Here is a 22,334-nt window from a genome sequence, read left to right as displayed (position 1 = left end):
CAACATAGCAAAATATCTTTGGAAAAAGTTATCCTCTGAAAATGTGTTTATTAGTGAACAACACGCATGTCTGCCTCATATGTCTAATCTAATACTGAAGTTAAAGATTAAAGCCTTGTCATCACTCATAATCATCAATCATAGTGATGCCTTTTGCACTTGTTTTTCACACTTCATAATGAGAGGATTTTCATTTCAAATCATGATTGATTTGAAGCAGAGGTCAAGGGAGGATAAAGTACAAGTAAAAACTGCCAAATCCCCAAGAGAGAAATTCAGTCTGATTTTAGGGAAGCCAGTCAAAAGAAATCATATGGCTGAGTATATGCAATCAATACGAAAAAACAGATGTGGTATGATAATTATGTACAAACATAAAAAAATATGAGTCTGCTTACATTTTTTTGAGAGGAATTATAAAGGCCTATGGGTCAAGCAACAAAAATGTTGTCTTCTTAACTGAGGATTTTAGTACAGTCTTATCAGTTGTAAGGTAATTAAGCCAAAAGCATGCCAGACTTATTATGATATGACATTCACACTGTACATTCTAGTGCTGCCCTCTGCCTTTTGAAAAAGTAAACCTGGTATCTTTAAGGTTCAGTTTGGACACAGATGTTTCACATTTTGGTTCACTGAATGTTTCCAACTGCACAAGGAAGCAGAGGAGCGGGAGTCAGTTGTTACCTCCTTAATTTTTGCAATGGGATTTGCTATTTCTTTTCGCCAATTTCATCCCTTTGTTGTTCCTTGATCTTGCAGCTATTATAGGCCAGCACACTTGGGATACTGTTGTGCCAGTGTTACACTTGAGACTAGTTTGTATTGAAAGTTATCTGTACCATTTTGCATAAATTTATGCTGAAGCCTTGCCTCTTTCTCTCTCACACATCTAAGCACATGCAGCACTCACATGTACTGTTTCCATGTCCTGTGGAAGATGCAGCCAAAATATAGCCTTAAACCCAATAAGAGGAAGCACTAAGCTCTTAGGTTGGCAGTGTTACCTAGCTGCTGATTTACTGTTAAGATTTTTCCTTATTTGAATCAAGGATCTAAGAATAGAGGATTTTGTAAAATGTACAGATTGTAAAGCCCCTTGAGGCAAATTTGTAATTTGTGATGTTGACTATTCATTTTTTACTTTGGTCCAATATGGTTTCAGGAGTGGTGGACCAGTAGCGTAGACTTTTGTAGTGGAAACCCCCAAGATGGTCCCATGGTAGAATAGTGGAAAACTGCCAAAATGTAATCCATCACTCAACACTTGCACAGCGCATGGTGTGTGAAAATGCTGTTTAGAGCATAGTCATGTTGAAGTGGAGCGGAGAGTTTTCTCTGTTGCTGCAACTCCCTTTTTCTGTTGCCAAAGTTTTTGTTTGGGTACACAAAGCAGGAGTGATTCTTTTATTTTCAGAGACCATAATTAATCACAATTATTTTATTGCACACATGTTGCATAAAAGCTTGTGCAGCTGGCTCTGCTTTCATTCACAATAAGACTATGTGATACCACACACTAAGGCTGGGCGATATAGCAAACATAATTCGACACATGTATATTGTCGAAGTCAGCTATGATTTTTATTTTTTAATTTTGGATAGATACCAAGAACTGCTGAATTACAATTCATTGTTTTATGGTTGAAGAAGATTGAAGCACATGTTGGAAATGGCCTCAGTGGGCTTATTATTGTTGGCAAAGCACATACTGTAGATGCCACATTTTAGTTTTTGTTGAGCCCAACAACACATATTATACAAAACTATTGTTTTCTGTCTTATATGATTCAATGTGCAATTATTAATGAACAAGCATGAGAGAATGTCGGAATGTGTCAGTGGTTTTGTATAACTACTTGTGCCTTGATCATATTAACAGTGGTAGGTTATTGGTACAAGGTCAAAGACATAACAGGCCAATTCCATTGTCAAAATAGCACTCCAAGGTCTTTATACATACTGTATATAAGCATATATATTTAATGATCCAACAAACAACAACAATGATCCAAATTAAGTCTGTAGTTTTTCACAGGCCAGGAATATTGAATGACCATCCTGACTTCCCATAAAGAACCTATGTACTCGTCCAATAAGATGTACAAATACAAAACCAAAATGTTGACATATTTTTTCTCTGAGTCTTCAAAAAAATAAAATACTGAATTGACGGCTCACACAGATAGTAACTACAATCTATCTGCTATTAATAATCCTAGTCTGACACCTCGTGTTCATGATGCATAATTAAGGAATGAATAAGCCGGTCAGTGTTTACTGTGAGTGCCAAGCCTGTTTGATGAGTCAGTTCTTCTGGTAAAAGAGTCAATAAAAGCAGTGGAAAGCATTTGGTAAAGACAGAAACAGGTTTTCTTGGACACAGACAACGTAAGATTTTGTTTTGTTTTGAGTAACAGAGATTAGCGCCCACATTTCCACCTTTAAAAGAGAAGAAAAAAATCTTCGACAGTGTCAGCTTTCAATGTTCTCACTTGTGATGGTGTCAGGTGTACTTTGAACAGGCTTGTGTTTGGTTTAAACTATCCTTGCACACGGTGGGTGGGGTTATGTGGTGCGTGTGTTTGAACAGACAAGGTGAATTCTCCTGTTGGGATACATGCTCAGGCAAAGAACGGGCTTGAATGGAATCTTTTACCTCCAACACTTCATAGACGGCACACGAAAGGATTTCTTTACCTGCTGCTTGGGAATAAGTGATTTGAATAATTGCTTAAGCCACTATGGAGACAACCAGTGATACCACAAAAATCCTAGAGAAGGGTCCTGAATACCTTCGAAAGCAAATGGAACTGGAGAATGAGGCAAAAGGGCGCATGAGTGCGGTGGAAAGGCTTGCAGCAACCAAACCAAAATATGTCAAGAGCCAACGGGTGGTCAACTCGACTCAGGAGCCAGCGATCAGTCTCGGATCAGCTTCTGTGAGTAGCACTGGGTCTTCTAACCGGAGTTCAAACCGTGGTGGAAAACTTGTCACAAGGAGTGACTCACCTGAGGCTACACGTGTTGCACAAAGCTGCACACCGGGGCAGGTACGTAGGTCCAGCTCCAAAAAACGACCAGACTCTCTTCTGCTTTACAGGCAGAAATGTGAATTATTGAGAGGGTCTCCAACTGTCCGGAAACACAATAGAACACGCAAGTTGCTACACAGCTCTGTGAATAAAAATGTTCCACTACCTGAGGCAGCAGATAAGGAATATGAGTCTGAGGGCAACAAGGAAAAAATCCCCACGCCTGAGGAACCTGCAAAGGAATTTAGCCCAAATATAGTTGTAGTAACGGAACAACATGCCACCAAAAACAGTGTTCCTGTCAGTGTGACAGCAGCTGTTGAGAATACATCTGCCGGTCTCCTTAAGGTCCCTGCGATTCGAAGATGTGGTAAAGGTGTAAGTCGCTCTCACTCTGACATCAGTTCCAGGTACTCCAAAAATTTTGCAGATTTTGATGCTTTTTTCAAGTACTGCGGGCTGGATGGTGAGGTCATCGAGTCTATGGGGAAGGAGAACTTCTCTGCTCGCTCGGATGAAATTGCAATAAACATCCGAAGCGCCAGCGTCTCTACATCAGATGACGTATTCTCCAGGCACAGCGGTGACAGTGACGGGCTACTGGAAGATGACTTGAATAAAAAGACACACCAAGGGACATCAGTTATTGAGCGCAATGCACGGATTATCAAATGGCTTTATAGCTGCAAAAATGCTGAAGAGACAGGGAAAAAGTTAAGAGACCTCGATTGAGATTTTCTCAAAAATGATTTTTTCGAAGCCCTTAGTGCCAAATGCTTCCCTGATACTGTTAGATGATACATTTTATCCATCACTGACAAGACATGTTGTGAAATGTTCATGTATTTTTCTGTCCAATGGCTCACTCAGAGATGGTGTTTTCTAAGAAAGCAGTTACAGGTGATTTGTGGCTTTACACTGTATTTATGTATGTATGTATGTATTTGTGTGTTTGTGTGTGTGTTTATGTGCATGTGTGTCACTTTCTTTCAGTCTCTGTGCATACTGTATGCCAAATTTTGGACTATGAAGAAAGCTCCAGGCATCCAAAAAACCCATAGACACACTAACTGTTATTTTCCTAACATTTCTCATCGTTAATGTTTAAGTACATGTAGTTTCATGTAATTCAGCTGGAAATCAGAACACTCATATTTCACATTTTAAAAACTCTGTTACTCCAATATATTGCATGTTTTTATCTGAACCCTGAATACTCTTATACTATTACTATTTATTTTTTATACTATTTCTCAAATAAGTCTAGTTATTGGCTTGCATGTTGTGTTAGGATATTGAGATTCTAATTTCAGGTCATCTAATACTTGTGTTCAGAAGTTCCTCAACAGTGCCTTCAGACCACCACAAGCATGAAAGTGCCCGTAAATCACAATTTATATAACCTGTCTCTTTCTAAGTTTCTAATCTAATGAGTGCACTCCCCATTCTCTCCAGGTGAAAGGTGTGCATTCCATTGCAAACATGCACACACACACACACACACACACACACACACACACACACACATTATTTTTTTAAAGTCAATAAGAGAGTTGTGCTTCTTGTACATTATTGATTCTTATTGACAGTGATACAATTGGCAAAATCATTACATGTAACTGTAGCCAAACTAAACAGCTTGAGGATGTAGTTATTTCCCAGATAAGGAATCAGTTGTTTCCCAAGACTTGTGTGAGAGGAATGTACCTAAATAATCTGATAGGCTTAAATCCAGTGACCCGTTATAACTGTATCTCCACTTCCATCCCAATCTTTGTCTGCATTGTCTCTTTTCTGCTTTCTCTCTCTCTCTCTCTTTCTTCATGTCTTGTAGCCAGGTTTCTTTGCAATTGCGTTCTGATCAAAGCTTAGAGGCCATAACATGAGGTGGAACAAAAGCATAGAACAGACTATTGTTGACTCAGTGTGTCAAACAGACACTCTCTCTCACAAACACTGAAACGAACATTAATTACTGCATGTACAGTACACAGTATGTGAGTGGATACACATTGCTCAGCTGCACTGTAGACACACCTTTCACCTCTACAGAGGCCTATCTGACTGTTTCACATCAAGGCAAGTCATGTCCTGCCCTCTGTTTTTAGCAAGACCCTTTAGTTATTGCTTGATGCTTGATGTTCAGCTAATGTATTATACCTTATGTGACATTATAACCTCTGCTTCAACCTACAGAAATGTACAAAATTAACAATATGAGACAAATGACTGAAAATGTACACTATTTGCATTGTTGTTGGCTCAGAAATGTCTTTTCTAAAGGTGTTAAGCTCTTATTACGCCCAATTACCATACTTTCACACATAGCTGCAATATGACCCCACCCCTGACTCAAACCATCACTTATAACTGTTTTCGCTGCTGCCTAAACATTGTTAATACTGAAGTATCATGTAAATCTTGTTTTATAAAACATAAATAAGTATTGTTTACAAGTGAAACTGTTCAATTGCCACTGAATTCATTTTTGGAGAAATTATTTGTTTGATTGATTGGTTGCAAATGAAAGAGGAGTGAATCTGTTGTAATCAAATGTTTTAATGCATGAATAACTTTTACAAATTGCTCAGAAGACATGTTTGTGAGTAGTCATCCATGGACAGAGACACAATACACAGACTGTAGTGATTAAAAATGTTTTGAATATACTGTATATGGCCTTAAGGGGGCAGTACTTAACAACAAGATTGAATCTTCATGAAACCCCATATTAACCGGTCAGTCATACTGTGCCAAACATCTGACTGCTCTGTAATCAAAAGTAACATTGCCCAAAGGAATAATTATTACTCAGCCAGTCTGGACAGATGTTTGGTATGTTCTTTTTAGTTAATTTGAGAGTGACAAAGCAACAAGTTTTGCATTAATGTTTAGTAAATAATCAGATTAACCTGCATGTGTAGACTTGAGACTTAAGACTGATTTCACAAAAATAGGACTTGTGAGACCTGTTCTTGATTGCTGTTACTTAAAATTTGAATCTAGAGCTGCAACAATTAGTAGATTAAGATGAATTAGTCAATTGACAAAAGATTCAAATTCAACTATTTTGATCATTGAATAACTTGAATAACCTTCTTTTTTAAGGAAAAATAACAAACAAATCTGGTTGCAGCTTCTTAAATGTGATGGTAAACAATAGTAAACTGAATAGACAAAACAAGACATTTAAAGATGCCATCTTGGCCTCTAAGACATAATGGGCATTTTTCATGTTTTCTGACATGTTATAGACAAAGAGATAATGAAAATAATGACTCATCGCAGCCTTTGAACCCCGTAAGACCCGACTTGAAGTGAGATATGAAAAATTCAGAATCAGGTTCTTTTTTTTTTGTTTGTTTGTTTTTTCTTTTTTTTTTAAAGAAAGGCAGAATTTGTGTAGCTTTACACCTGGAATATTTGACGGTTAACAGAAGAGAGAAATGTTGAAATGTTGTTTCATGTTGGTGTATCACACATGGAAATGTGTGCTTCATCAGTGGGTTTGAGACTTGAATGTTTGAAACGACAAAAACTAAAAACTACTCACAAATACTATTGATCAAAGCCAGAAAGATGGCAACCTTAAGTGTCACAAACATTTTACAATGATACAGTGAATATGAATAGGAATTATCCACAACAATAGAGCAATGACCTAGATAAAGCACTCATGTATTAAATAATGATAGGGTTTGAAATTTGAAGCTTTTGGTTGCTAAAATGAAATTTTAATTAAGCATCTGAAAACATGTTATAGAAATGTACCTCGATTTCACAGCTGTCCAGTTGCGCATCTCCCATCCCCCATCTAAAAAATCAAAACATAAGTACATGTGCGCAGTCCTCTGTCACGTGTAGGAGAAAGCCCCGACAAAACAGAGAGGCTAAAAAAAGACAGTGATTGACAGCTACAGACAGCCAATCCACGACGCTGTTCAGGGTAGCAACAAGAACAATTCTGATGTGTCGTCCAATCAGAGAACAGCAGAGGCGGAGACGAAGGCTCTTGTCCGCGCTGTGTTTACTTCCGTCAATATTTCCAGCACTGCAGGCAGGGCGACAAGAAACAGAGACAGAGACGGACGACACAACAAAGACAGTTGCCTATTAAGGTTTGTTTAAATTCTTAGCTGGTGTGTTTGTGTTGACGAGGTTCCTCAAGTTGTTCCAGTTGTGAGTGTCTGTGTTGAACCGACTGACAGTTTGTCTGCATCGTTATTTTTTATCGTTAAATCGACTTGGACAGCTCTTGCTAAAGCTAGAGTCTCTTGTTATTTTTCCAAAAGCTGAAGCTAAATGCGTCAGAGTCGTTGTCAGCTGTGCTATTAAAGATATCTGGCACAGTGTTTCATTTTGCATATTTTTTTAAAACATATATTTGTTATTTGGTAGCTGTTTTTGCAGATGTTGTTATATTCATAATAGATATTTAGACAGAAACTGTAGAAGCAAAGAAAGGCCAAACTAAAATAAAAAAATTAAGCAATTGAACTTGTGAAAATGTAACCATTTTTTATGACATTTACTGAATATATTGCTTACTTGTATTACATGCATTCATTCATTGTTTTATTTTCTTCTGTTTACCTACCTGTTGTTTCTTGACACCATGGTAAATGAAGTCAGGTTTCAAGTTAAATCAATAATAATACAAATAAAAATAATTTAAAAGATACCCAAGAGGTAACTTCAATTGGTGCAGTCTTAAAAACTTTTTTTGCCTACATTTTTTCTATCCACTTGTCTTGGCATGAATTTAAATCCAGAATGTAGTTTTTTTGCATATTGATAAATAGAAATGTTTTGAATTCTCTAAAATAGTGTTTAGTTGCTTATATGATTCATATTATTATGGCCTCTCTTTACTTCATACAATCCAGAGTTCAAAGATAAATTGTCTTATAACAGTATCTCATTAACCCTGCAGGTGTTTGGGGTGGCAGCGACCCTCTCTGCTCACAGTCCTATCTCCAGTTAAAATGCCTTTCTTGGGAAAGGACTGGAGGTCACCAGGATGGAGCTGGACAAAGACAGAACATGGCTGGAAGAGGATCATCTTCTATGGACATGAGTTGGAGGACAACAACAGAGAGATAGACTTGAAAGAGTAAGAACATATAACCTTTGTCACCTTTATCTGCCTTTTAATAGTGTTGTCAGATCACTACCATCTTCATGAAACTTGTTATGATTATTGATTTTAAGTGTTTTACCAAGTTATATAAGACTTGACCACATACACAGTGTAAAAGTGTATTATACCCTCAGTGCATGATTATCACATGCATTAATGTCGACTTTCAGTAATATCCTGAAGATGTGATCATGCTGTGTCACTGTTTACAAAATTCTGCTGCGAAAAGTTAACACAGTTTATTCCGTCAAACATCAACCTGAAAATGAATTATGTCATTTGTGATTTTGGATATACAAAAAAAATGTAAAGAGAGAGAGCGAGAGGGATATCTAACTTACATCATATTATTGATTTTGGCCATATAAACCAGCCTTTAGATGAATTTAGAGCTCAGCAGTAAATCTGTCAAAAGTTTACTGCTTTGTTTCATACTTTTTATTAAATTGTAGTGCTCCTACTTAAGCCTAGATATTTGAGTTGTAATAACAGTATGTGAGCTCATCAGGGCTGGAAGTTGCTCAGAATTCAATTTTACCAAACCAGTGTATCCAAGAGTAGATTAAATATTATTAGCCCTTCAAGACTATTTAAAAGCTCACTAAAATGATGACGTTCCAACTTCCACAAAATACATTACACCATTGTTAGTTGAATTTTGGGGGTATTTTACCTTTATTAAACAGAGTACAGAAGGGAGCTGACAGGAAATGAAGGTGAATAGAGGAGGAATGACATGCAACAAAACCAGTATGCTGTGATTACATGACATGGTTCTTGCCAGGATGCCTTGACTGCTGCATTTTGACTAGTGATAGCTACAGATTATATGTTTTGACCATGGTGTGTTGTTTTTTCCCTTCAGGATACTAATAGAGTTGAAACTGAAATAGCTCAAACAGTGCCAGTGACCTTTAGTGAAAATGCTTAGTTGACCAGTGGAAAAAGGAGGCAGTGGCAGGGCCATCAGTAGATAATAACACTGGTATACTTCTAGACCAGACTGATAAGGCCATGGCTACTCACTCTGTGCAAGAAAATTATTCAGTCAACTCTTATCAGGACTACAGCAGAGCCTTTGATGATGAGGTCATTTGCATCCCACAATTGCAGCCTGTTGTTAACAAAGGGGTGTCATGGCAACAGACAGAGTTGAGTATAGAGTAGTGTTGAGACACAATAGGGTAATTTAACATGAGACCATCATGTCAGTGTATTACCAAGGATAAATATTAAAAGTATATATGAAGTGGAAGATAAAAAAGAGGAAGTTGTTGCCAAGTAACATGTTTGAGGTTTGATCACATCTGGGTCAGCTGGGTTTTTTGTGTGGTTAAATTCAACTGAGTTGACTTTCAAATGCAAAGTACCCCTCAAGCAACACACACACACACACACACACACACACACACACACACACACACACACGCACTCAAGATATATATGAACAAAAATTAATACATCATGCAACTTGGTTATAACATGTAACCTGCTTCACACAGCGAAAGCCTGTAATTGAAAACTATAGATTTCCTGGTTTGTTTTCAGTGTGGCTTATTGATTGGCACATGAAGTGGTTAATTATCTCTCTGTAAGTTCAGAATGACAGAAATATATTAACTCAGGCTGTAAGAGTATAGTAGACACAGAAATATCTGATATCCTGCATCTCCACAACTCTGTCAGGGCACAATTCATCCCTGAAGTTCTACAGTACCAGTCAAAAATGTGGAACGTGTGGATTGGCACAGAAAGTCAGTATTTTTTGGGTTGAAACACTTAGATGAACACTGTTTGTTTAGAGCAGCTGAACTGAAAACATGCCCCGCTGTTGTTAGTTTTTTCTGGTCTGTATTACATGTGCTCCTGTGGGCAGTCTAGCCCTTGATATCTACAGGAAACATGGACTGTTTTGGGGCATGCCAACTGGAAATGAGTGTCACATAAAAGGGAGAGACGAGAGACTAGAGACCCCCTTCGGTCTGTTTATCTGCTCTTACTACATATACTGTGCATTTTATTGCATGCCTTGTTATTACAGATAATGCCTTGCTAGTGCACTGAAGGTTTGATGTATGTATTTATTAGTCCATACTGTACATGACATCACTGTATTTCTTAGCGACTGGGCTCAGATTTAAAGTGGGAATCTCCGTGCTAGTTGGTGATGTCTCCCTCAGGTCACAATGCTGCCTTTTCTGTTGATCCACCAACTGAACCTCACATTGCCACATTAGCTTGCTCAGCAGTCTTCTCACTAAAGGGCAAAGACACGCCATCAGACAATAACCAGTGACATCATCTCTTCACATTGGCTGCGCTCCAAGTGCAACTTCATTCGGAAAGGCAAGTGACCTCACGCAGCAGAGGTCCATTTGGCAGATCACCTCATGTAGGCTGAAGAGGAGCATTATGGTGGTCATTAGCATGGTGGTACACAGTGTCACAGAAGTCGGTTCGATCATGTATCTCCTAGCGCTAACACCTCTGCATCCACTCAAGTTCAGGATAGCTGCATGAAAGTTATGTGTCAGCCAAGTATTTGAACCTCACTGCCTCTGTCTCTGTAACAGATGATTTACCTAACACTGTCCTTGATAATGTCATATTCTAACACATAATAATTGCTATTTGATGCCATTTGAATGCAGCACCCAATATCTATATATAGTGCATGAGACCAAGTGACAAAAATAAATATAAAGGTTTTCGTTCCTTTTTCACATTCACTTCCCACATAGCCCTCTTCCTCTTACTGTCTCATGTATTTCAGTATATAGTTCAATGTTCTCAACGTTCCTGCTGCTGTCTGATGTCTTTTATTGGTCCAGTGGAGGCTGTTGCTTTGTATGCAACCTGTGTGAAATGCCAGGCTTTTACATTCCCCACTTGTAATTCACTGTGACAGATTACAGCGCTTGCATGTGGGTTTGTATGTACGCCTATGCAATTGGATAAATGGATAGAGACGAGGGATTACTGTGGAGCTCATTCACCCCGATTAGTCGACTTCACAGTCAGACAAGCAAAGCCATAATGATTGAGAAAAAGTAAATATGTTTCTTAATCCAATTGCAGGTGTGTTCATCTGGATAGATTTTGGTCATTGTGATAAGTTATTCAAAAGAACACAACTTAGTCTTTGTATTTTTTATAAGCGTAAGTACCCTGTTGCATGTACTCTGGGTCCAAACCATGTAAATCATCTTATCATTCTTTCTCTAAAGCAGTAAAGCCATATTATAAATCTTGTCATAAATGCAGACTATTCATTTATTTAAGAATCAGAGATTAGTCTGGTCAAGTTGATCGTAATGTGATCCTTTCACTTTCTTTTTAAGAAGAAACTTTGGTCACTTTGATATAAAAAGTTAAAGCATCAGTGAACAACTTCAGTTTCCAGATGAGTCTCTTTCTTTGCTGCATTTCATGAAAACAGAACTTGTTGTGTATGTGGGAAGCTGTTGAGGGATTGTGTCTTTGTGTTGCTGCTCTGGTGTTGTCTTGTGGTTGTTTAGGGTACCTGTGTGTGCAGACAGGGGTAGGATAGCTCTCTGACTGCAACTAACAATTATTTTCATTAAGAATTAACCTGTCGATTATATTCTTGGTTAATTGATTCAGAAAACAGAGAATTATGTCCGTTATAATTTCTCTGAGCCCATAGTTGTGTAATCAAAGTCAAATATCAAAGATATTCAGTTTACTGTCATACATACACAGACAAGCAGCACATTCATTATTAAAGGAGGAACCAGCAGATGTCTGCTGTTGTTGCTTAAAAATGACTAAAAAGATCAACTGACTGTGATTTTCTGTTGATTGACCATACAATTGATAGACTAATGATTTCAGCTCTTGGTAGCTCTATGCCCTGTGTGTAGAACAGGCTATTCCAAGCAACCAAATAAATCTTCTTTGATTAAAGTACACGCAGTTAAGTAGAAGTTTATATTCTCACATGGATTGCATTTAGCTCCAGTACCACTTCCAGCAAATGAGTCGGCTAGAAACACAAAATAAACATATAAATGAAAGCACACCTTAACGCAGATGTAATTTAAATTACTTTATTACATTTTTTTATTATTATTTAAATAAATGTGATGAATTTGACATGATTCTGATATTATCCCCAACACTGACAGCATAGTTTTAAGATATTACTATTCAGAACGATCAGCTGACTGATACATCATGCTCCCCTGAGTTGGTATGGTTACCAGTCAGGTGCTCAGCTTCAGCTGATGTATTATTAATGCATGGAGAGTCAAACAGCAGTCCAGTCCAGGCCTCTGATCTGTCAGTTAGAGGTCATTAGAGAGTGTCTGTTTACAGAGGAATACATATTGGTACGAATCACAGTTTCAGCTGTATTTTATTTCATCTAATTCTATTGCAGAAAAATACAGTAGAAGTGTCTCACTTTGGTGGTACTCTCCCTCATTCATCATACCTTCACAAAGATATTCTGTTTATAGTCCTGTTTACAACAGTGATTTGGTTTGTCTGTGGCTCAGTGGTTTAAACCTGGTCCCTCCAGTCTGCATGTTAAGTGTCTTTGCACAAGATACTAAACCCCACATTGCTCCCAATGGCTGCACCAGTAGTGTGCGAGTGTGTGAATGTGCATTAGATTACATCTTGATGAGCAGGCCCCTTGCATAGATCAGCATATGAATGTGTGTGTGAGTCAGTAAATGTTGACATGTATTGCAAAGCGCTTTAAATGGTCATTTGATCAAAGGTCTCAGCATTGCTCAAGCCAATCATTTATATTACAAAAGGCAGAGTGAGAACAAGACAAGGGACTGCAGCTTGTTGTCTCTGTGGATGTAACTCTAATGTAGAAAGAGAACAAGCTGACCCAAACTACAAAGATCATTATTGATGGTGATAGTATATGGGACATAGTAACTGACCGAAGCAAGTCATTTGACACATTTGAGAGAAAATGTGAATATTATGTGAGATTTATAGGTTTTAACTTCAACTCATGCATACAATGACCTTCCTATTATTCCATTATCTGACAGTTTTATTAAGAAGACTGGATACGAAGAGTAGAGTGGTTCCCCCTTACAAGAAGGGCTTATATGGTCTTGATTTATAAAGCATATGCAACACAGATCTATTGATAATCAGTACACAGTATATTAACATGATGTTACATGTTACATGCTTTCATTAGTGTGTCTGTTGGAACTGAGCCATTTCAAGCATCCGATGTCAACTTAATGTCAAGTCGAGGTCAGCTGCCAAAATGTTGAGATCTATTTTATTGGTAAAAACAAGGCCACTTATATATCTAACAACGCCCAGAGCGACTGCCAGAAATAACAGAGATTAGATCACGATTTCATTATGTTTTGCCTGTTTTCTGAGGAAAAAAACAGTCTGAGTCACATCTATTATTCTGTCTCTCAGACTTTGATATATGTCTTCCATCTGCAGTGTCTCCTCCATTACTATGAGTCAGTATAATTTCACATCTTGGCTATTTTGTTTGCCTTTACGTCAATGTCTCAGTCTGCACATTATTGCAATTAATCCAAAATGCAGCTGCTAGCTTTTTGACCAGAAGAAGCGATGGGCATTTATTTCCTGTTTAGTTTTTTTTTCATTGGCTGTGCTATTTAGAATGGATTAAAAATCTCACACATTTTGTCCCCCACCAAATATGGCAGCATGGTCACCTGTGTAGGAACCATCATGTCCTACAAAGGCTTGCTTTGGTTACACTCACATGCAGTGTTATTAACAAATTCCTCCCATGTTCACTCTGTTTAAACAGGCTCTGCTGTGACAACAAAGAAAATCTGTTTGTTGGAGATGTATGTGAGCTCACCACCACAAAAAGGAAAAAGGACTTCTACAACAACAACACCAAATCTCAATGTGAGTTGCAGCTCCACTATATTATACTATATGATCACTATTTTGGCTTTGTGAAGAGTTTGTGGTATGAATATAGAATAAAAAAAGCCAAGCAGAAGTACTGGTAGCACAAGCCATAATTGCAGTGAAGTGGCTGTCACCTGTTGAAAGCTTTGTTTGTGTTGAGATTAATTAAGATTATGTATTCATTTGTTACTTTATCTAGAGAAATTGTGGTACAAAAATAAACAGTATCCTATGTTACGACTAATTGTGGGTATTACATTTGCAGTGCTCATCAGTGATTATAACTCTTGTTCTGTACTAGTCCTGTACTTAAGCACAAATTTAGATGCTTCACTGCTTTCGGTTAATGTTATGTTATACTTCTCCACAATGCTTAATTGACAGCTAGTTACTAGTTGCTTTGCAGGTAAAGCTATTATTCACAAAATACAACACACTGTTACAGATAAAGCTCCACTGCTACCAGCTATAACATTAAATGCTGTTTACATATTTGTAACAATCATCCAATAATATAATAAATACATAGATTACACTGACAGGAGCCATACATGCTGCCTAATGAGTACTTTTAATTAAACACATTTTGCTAGCAATACTTGCAAACTTCTACCCAAGTAACACTGTCACTTCTAATGGAATATACTCTAGTATACTCTAATGGAGTATATTGATACTGGGACTTTGCTGTTGTCTGTACATCTACTAAATGCATGCCACCTCTTACTTTAAACTCTATTAGACAAAAATGGTGAATAGTCAACGGTTTTCTTCTTGAATGATGAATTCATTTTAGAGGATTAGTGTCTTTGTATATATCTTCACCTCTGAAGGTGTGCACAAGCCCTGAGCAGCACTGATAGTTGGTGTCAGCCTGGCATGCAGGACAACGGCCAGCAATGTAAGCTGAATATTGTACAGCTGGCCTCAGGTCCTGATGCCACACCTGTTTGTCAACAGGATCTCAGTTTAACTAGACTGTTAAACATGTTGAGAAATAAATTTGACATTTCAGATGGTTTGCTTTATCCATCTCCCCCTCCCATAATTAGGTCTCTACATACAGTCTCCACTGAGTCTCCTCTCATCACAGCAAACTTCACATTCCAGGAGTTGTTTTTTATAATGAAGGACACATGTTGCACACAACAAAAAGAACAAACCCAAATTGTAATTGTCTATAATATTATCTTTGAATGTAGTCATTTTCATATTTTCAGTATTCATTGAGGGCAGGTACAGCAAAGCAGAGCGCCCTGTCATTAACATTTTGCATGATTGGTCAGCTTCCTAAAATGCAGTCCACATTTCTCTTTGCCTTAGTTGAACTTTGCAGCTGTGCTTCATGCATTTTAATCTGAAAGGATAATAGCAGTTTGAAGAAGTGGAATAGACATGCTCTAAGATCATCCTTTAAAAGCCTGTTTTTTGTACAGTACCAGTCAAAAATGTGGACACACTTTCCTATTCAAACATTTGACTGGTACTGTATGTGATTTGAACATACAGAAATATATCATTAACACCTGTGCAATCTCATGTAATCCGATACATCAGCCCCACAACAAATTAAACATTTTAGAAGGTTTTCATGTTCAGTTTTCGTTGAGACTGGCAGAAATCAAAATCAAGTTAAATGTTTGATAATGTTTCAGCCTCCTCTAAAGTAACACTGTACAAATCGAATTCAATCAAGCGCAGCATCACAGACTTTAGACTCAAAAGGTAATATATCTAGTACACTGCTGTAATAAAACTGAACAAACATCTGTTATCTATACAAAATGTTATATTTGCTGTGAGGGTTTTTTATTAGATTGCATTAGATTGCACATGTGCTCATCATATTGTGTACAACCACTGCACATTCACTCCAGTAAACTGTGATTTTTTTCTATCTTAAGTCGTGTTTAGGGATAAATGGATCTACGTGCAGAAAGGGAGCACAAAAGAAGTGAGTGCTTGGTCATTTTCCAGGATTTTCACATAAAGATTTTTACTTTCTGTTGATTGAAACAGCAGCATTTATTTTTAAATAAGATTATTCTTTATTAAACGGTGTGTGTGTGTGTTCTCATGTTCACATATAGCGACATGGATACTGCACACTTGGTGAGGCGCTCAACCGTTTAGACTTTTCCAGTGCCATTCAGGACTTGAGAAGATTCAACTATGTGGCAAAAGTGAGCAATGCTGATCACATATTTTAAAGACGAATACCTTTAAGTTTGTTGTACTACCTCTGACTGTCTCAACCCTGTGTCTCACCCACAGCTTTTCCAGCTAATCGCCAGGTCTCAGCTGACGTCCTTGAGTGGAGCAGCCCAGAAAAACTATTTCAATATACTTGAGAAAATTGTGCGAAAAGGTAAGTAGACGTGGGACAGATATGAGTGTTTGTTCTGTGGACATACCGTGCAGGCAGAACCTTTTTCAAGTACTTTTTCTCATGTTAGACCTTGTTAGTTGAGTCTTTATATTTTACAGAATGTCTTTACCAAATAGCGAGGCTAAGAAATCATAAGATGTTACTAATGTTTAGTCATAGCACACTCACTGCTCTGAGTGCCTAACCACAAAACTTGTAGGACCAGTGTGCTCCATCATTATGGGGTTTTGGTTACTGGTGGAGTACACTACAGATCTAGACTGAAGTTCATCCTGCCACATGTTCAGAATACAGTGAAAGTTATATGGTAAAATGTGTAATGCACTTCAAATTCAGAAGTGTTATTTTGAAACTGTGGTTTAAAAGTACTTTTTAAGTATTTAGTTATTTTTTGTAATCTGGGGCTAGCTGTAGTGTCAGACTAATATTGGTTATTTTTAGCTGAACATAAAAGGTCTTTTTTCCAAATATTACCATTACCATTAATGTTCACGTTTTCCGTTCATTTCCATGCAGTTCTAGATATTTTTAGGTGCTTTTACGAAGCAACTTGAAGGATGCGGCTGGTGATTTTCCTTTTTTTCTTATTGTCAAGAAATATCATGCGCAGAGCCAAACCAGCAATAAATTGATCCGACTTACTAGTGGTGTATATCCAAAGCCTCATGTATCGCATTCTTCTGTGCTGTAGACCCTCTGTGGTTGTCCAAAAACAAATAAAAACTCAACAATGAGCCACAGTACTGCACTGGGTTCTTTGCCACAAAACATTTTGGACATATTATTTTGTTTCCAAAGACTATTAACAGAACATACACGCTATATACTACATTGTACATTGTAAATTTCTCAAATAACTGTAGTATAGAGTCAGTCCGCCTTACACAGAACTACTCTCTGGAGACTGAAAACGTGGTCTCATTTCTAAACAAACTGCTGTGCTCAAACTGTTTGTGATGAAGGAATGTATCACCCAGTGCAACACTGTGGCTCACTGACATGTTTTTATCAGTTTATGGACAACAGCAGGTCTACAGTGCAGATGAATACAATGTATGAGGATTTGAATATACACACACAACACTTGTAACTAGATCAGTTTATTGTTGGTTTGGCTCCGTGCATGAGATTTGTTGACAATAAGTAAAAATATGCAAAATCACTAGCCATATTCTTTAAGTTGAAGTGGCATCTTGGAAAAGGAGAGATTTTCATTATTGTAACTACCTGATATCACGTTGCATTGTTTTTTTGCGTGGTCAGCGTTTGGCTGCTAATGTTTGTCATATGTTTTCTTTTTTCTTTTTTTTTGTACATAAGTCGTAGAGGACCACTACAATCCGCGCCTTGTCAAGGAACTGCTGCAGGACCTGAGCTCAACACTGCACAGTCTGACTATTCATGTTGGCAGGTGTGTGCTCGTGGGCAACGTCAATATCTGGTTGTGCCGACTGGAGACCATTCTCAAATGGCAACAACAGCTCAACAACCTGCAGATCCCAAAGGTAGAAAGTTGACAGACTTTATGTGTGTTGGGTTCCTTTTTCTCGCTCACTTGTCATGCTGCCTGACTTGTAAGCTGAGTTTAATGAGTGAGGATTGTGAAATATGGTTAATTTGCACATTTAGTGCTCAACGGTTGATGAATTGTAACACTTCAGCCTCTGTGGAAAAGCGCTTATGTGATGTAAGAATATTACATTTCTTACTAATGATTATCTCCACAGCAAATGTGCAATGGTAAGTCATTCAACGACTTGCCGCTACTCATGCACAATAAGATCCTCTACAACCTATCTGATGCCCACGACATCATTAACCTGGGACAGGCCTCGCCAACTCTGCACATCCTCAGTGAGAACAGGACGCTGTGGAAGAACCTGTGCCACTTTCACTTCACAGACAAACAGGTGAGAGAACAACACAACACATAATATACAGATTGTTTCACTGCGGATTTAAAAGGGGTACTTAAAAAATAGTAGCTTTTGGTTAGGCATCAGTGCCAAAGGGAAGACTGCCAAGGAGTTGGCCTAGTGACCAGTAGAGGGCAGAATTGTCATACTTTACTCACCATTCACCGTGATATCTCTCTCTCTCACACACACACACACACACACACACACACATAAACACACACATCTCACACTTATCACATAAACACTCACTCGGGTAAAGTGTTAATGAGAAATTGTCCTCAATTATATCTAATTACACTTTGTTCCTGTGATAATTACCTTCCTGTCCCATGTGTTTTAAAGGCTTGTTAAATGACTTCAAAGTGTGTGTGTGTGCGTGCATGCGTGCGTGTGTGTGTGTGTGTGTAAATGCAGTTCTGTAGGAATTTAGTCCTAACCAAGAGTGACAACGTGGACTGGAAGCTGATGTACTTCACCCTGCAGAAGCGTTACCCAATGAAGGAGCAGTACGGCGACACCTTGCACTTCTGCAAACACTGTAGCATACTCTTCTGGAAGGTAAATAAGAAAATAAAACATGCCTACAGCCACATTTATGAAGTGACAGCACTTAATAGTACTTAACTGCCGATTAAACTGTTCCTGCATTCCCGACGTACATTGGAGCTTACGTAGCTAATATATTGGAGGTCAATGTTGAAAGAAGGTTAACAGGATGGGTTTAGCTTTCACACCTTATAATGCTGCAAAACTCAGTAGAAGCTGGAGCAGATGTGTGTGTTTTAGATTATTGTACCTGTCTTTATCACTGATATCTTTTACACTGTATGTAGTTTCAAGTTAGTACCAGAACACATTGTATTTTCTGAGCCAAAGAGACAAAACATCCATTATCATTTTGTACACTCAGACAAAGTTTCAGAGACACTTTGGTCCAGTCACATCGCCTCTCTCACACTGATAGCTTTCTCTAGAAGCTTCAAGCAATAAATCTTAAATAGTTATTGAAATCCCATCTTTATACTGTAAATATTTGGCCTGTCATCTTTAACTAACTACGGGGCAATATTAACCGTAAAAAAATGCTGTTTTCAATACAGTGCTATTCAAACAGGAACAAACAAGTCTCACATTGTCCACCAGTACAATTGATTCTGTGAGCTCATGTGCTCATACATTTACAAGTAGCAATCAGTGCTCAAACAAATGACTTGTTTGCCCTCATTAACTCACAATATATGATCTTTAACCACATGTAAGACATGTAAGTTTGAGTTAATAACATCAGGAGGAATATTTGTATATACACAAACTGACTTGTGCTTGCATTAAAAGTGCAGCAATCCCTATTTTTCTACCCTTTTGATTATTTAGTACCCACAAAACCTGTTATACTCCATGGCTTGGTCCTTGAACAGTTTTAACCTCTGCCTTCTCCCTCTCCTTGCTCGTCTCCATTCCTCCCTGCCTCTCCCGCTGGTTCTCCCTTCTCCCTGATTTTTTAAGGATCGCCACCTTGCGTTGTTATTCAAGGTACCTTCTGTCCCATCATGTCTTTCTGTTGTTTACCATCTCCTGTCATGTTTCCCCCCGTGATCTGATTTTATCTTGTGCTTCTTGTTGAGCTTTGTCTTGTCCAGTTCTCTGTTTAACTTGATGACATGATGTTTTGCTCGAGGAATGTTTAGTAAACAGTGCCACACTTTCCACTGACGTTTTAAAGCCTCTAACCCATTTCTTGGATCGCCTTGTTTTAGTTGGATCATAACATCCTCTGAATGTCTAAATTTCACATGTCTGAAAGAAAACAGTCAGCTGTCATTTTTTTGTCTAACACTCAGACAAACGTTTCTATGTATCCACTAATGTCCAGGATCAGGTTGCACCAGATATTTGTAAATCCATCTCAGAATTTTGCTATTAACTAGTTTCAAACTTGTGATTTACTGAATCAAGTTACATCATTATAGCTTAGAACATGTAAAGACTGTAGCAATGTACTGTATGTTTAAATGGGTTGCCATGTAACATCTGTAGCACTGTCTAATCAAAAGTAATCACTGACTGTAAGTACGTTTTATGGTCTCAAAATATTCCCATTTTCTTTAACATCCTCATCATTTATAGTTCAAATCTGTAATAATGCTGGTTAACTCTGGTTATTGTTTCTAGGTTATTGTGACAATAAAATAAGGCGATAATATTCCAAATTACCACAAATACTCTTCACCCTAAACAGGTTATGTAGTAGCAAGCTATCAGTTGGTTTAAGTCGCTACACAACAGAGTACTTGGCAGTTAATAAGTGATATGCATTTACATTATTAGCAGAGTTTGAAATTATTAACAGCTGATGCAACCAGGTTTCTGTGTACTACTGTATGTGTAATTTGAACATTGTGCTTTCATAGTATTGATTTGCCTGTTGACTGTCTTCCAGGACTGCGGCCACCCCTGCACGGCCAATGATCCAGACAGCTGTCTTATGCCCATCTCTCCGCAGCACTTTATTGACCTCTTCAAATTCTGAAGAGAATCGTCTGTTTGCCCTCACACCAAAACCAAGAGTGTGTATAAGATCTTGATGTCTTTTAACCCAAATACAAAGGGCTTCAACTGAAAAATATATACTTTTTTTACATCTTCTTTTCCTTACGCACAAATGTTTCCATAATACATAGAAAAGAACAAATGTATATGTTTATTGATATTGAGAATGTTGGGATTGGGCAAAAAATACAAAAGAAACTTTTATGTTTTCCTCCATCTGCACAAATGTTTGTCTTCTTATTTGTTCTGTAAGAAAAAAATAATATGTAAATGTTACATAAATTTATATGTAAAGGGGGTTGTAGCGTGTTTATATTAGGTAAGTGATGATAGGAAAAAAAGTTCTCAAAGAAAATGGCAAAAGGTGTCCGTTTACCGTTCGTCAGAATAAACTGAGTAATGTGTTTATTGTTTATTTAATGGATTTAAAGTATTCCTTTTTTTGGTCCGTTTTTGTTACGGTGGTATTTTTCTGCAATAACTGAATGCATGTTATGTTCTCAGAGTCTCTGTTTACAATCTGTATGTTGTCCTTTGTGTGTACTTGATGTGCTCTGTGTACTTTGAAAGCACTGACACTAAAAGAAAATAATGTAAATCTCCTTTAGGCGTACAAGTTTTTACAGTATACTTATGTCAGAACTGTCGAGCGACAGACAGGAAATATGAAGACGGGGAAGGGGGCGGGGGGGGTTTGTATCCTTTCTCCAAATTTTGTAATATTCCCTTAATGTTCCAATACTTTTGATGGTACTATCATGACTTTTATGGAACAAGAACTAGCTATACATTAATTAAATATTTTTAAAAAAACACTTGTTTCCCTTTTGTCCTTCTTTTTTAGACTTGGCCTTATAATAGTTTACAGCCCTTAGATTTGGACCTTACATCACAGTGATTAGGTTCCTATCCACCTAAAAATTGAAGATAATTCTTTGCCACTAAACACATAAACAAATTTCCTGATTCATATGGTTCCTATTATGCTGCACCAGCAAAAGCTGACTTTCAAAAAAATGTGTTCAAAAGATGGTTTTGCAGGATATGAAATGTCACATTCTTGTGCAGATCTGGAAATCGTGGAAAAAGACTTAGGAAGTTGTAGCCAAGTGTTGTTTTACAGGACAAAAAATAATCCATTTTTTTATTATCCAAATCCCTTCTGATAAAGGCTTTGACTGGCCTGTTTCTGCTCTGGCCACTGTATCAGTGAAAACCATCTGTGTGTTGAAAGCAAAGTCCGGTAAATCAAGACGTGTATTTACTCCAGACTGCAACGTGTTGAAAAAAGTAGAGCCAGACTGTCAGAGTAAATCTTTATTCTGTTTGGGAAAATGTGGCCCAGCCTTTTAGAGAATAAATACAGGATACAGACATCCTTGGCAGTGGAGCTGTAT

General features: G+C 37.7%; 2 protein-coding genes across 3 annotated transcripts; both read left to right on the top strand.

The window, feature by feature from the left end:
• The first annotated feature begins 2,626 nt into the window (after nt 1-2,626).
• On the top strand, nt 2,627-3,951 carry fam110c (family with sequence similarity 110 member C). The gene has a single exon (XM_053337147.1). It carries the CDS (start codon nt 2,745-2,747, stop codon nt 3,765-3,767), a length of 1,023 nt encoding a protein of 340 aa, XP_053193122.1. The 5' UTR covers nt 2,627-2,744; the 3' UTR covers nt 3,768-3,951.
• A 4,039-nt stretch (nt 3,952-7,990) lies between these two features.
• fbxo25 (F-box protein 25) lies at nt 7,991-21,065 on the top strand. Of its 2 annotated transcripts, XM_053336860.1 has the most exons (10): nt 7,991-8,148; nt 13,970-14,073; nt 15,984-16,033; nt 16,170-16,262; nt 16,354-16,447; nt 17,789-17,973; nt 18,196-18,378; nt 18,802-18,945; nt 19,894-19,920; nt 20,828-21,065. In XM_053336860.1, exons 1-10 carry the CDS (start codon nt 8,021-8,023, stop codon nt 20,915-20,917), a joined length of 1,098 nt encoding a protein of 365 aa, XP_053192835.1. In that variant the 5' UTR covers nt 7,991-8,020; the 3' UTR covers nt 20,918-21,065. The 2 variants fall into 2 exon arrangements, with proteins under 2 accessions (XP_053192835.1, XP_053192836.1); XM_053336861.1 differs by lacking the exon at nt 19,894-19,920.
• Nucleotides 21,066-22,334: the final 1,269 nt, after the last annotated feature.

Source organism: Scomber japonicus, chromosome 17 (genome assembly GCF_027409825.1).
Source record: "Scomber japonicus isolate fScoJap1 chromosome 17, fScoJap1.pri, whole genome shotgun sequence".
Lineage (NCBI taxonomy): Eukaryota > Metazoa > Chordata > Actinopteri > Scombriformes > Scombridae > Scomber > Scomber japonicus.
Note: the sequence above shows the minus strand (reverse complement) of the source record. Positions and strands in the feature narration are given on the sequence as shown.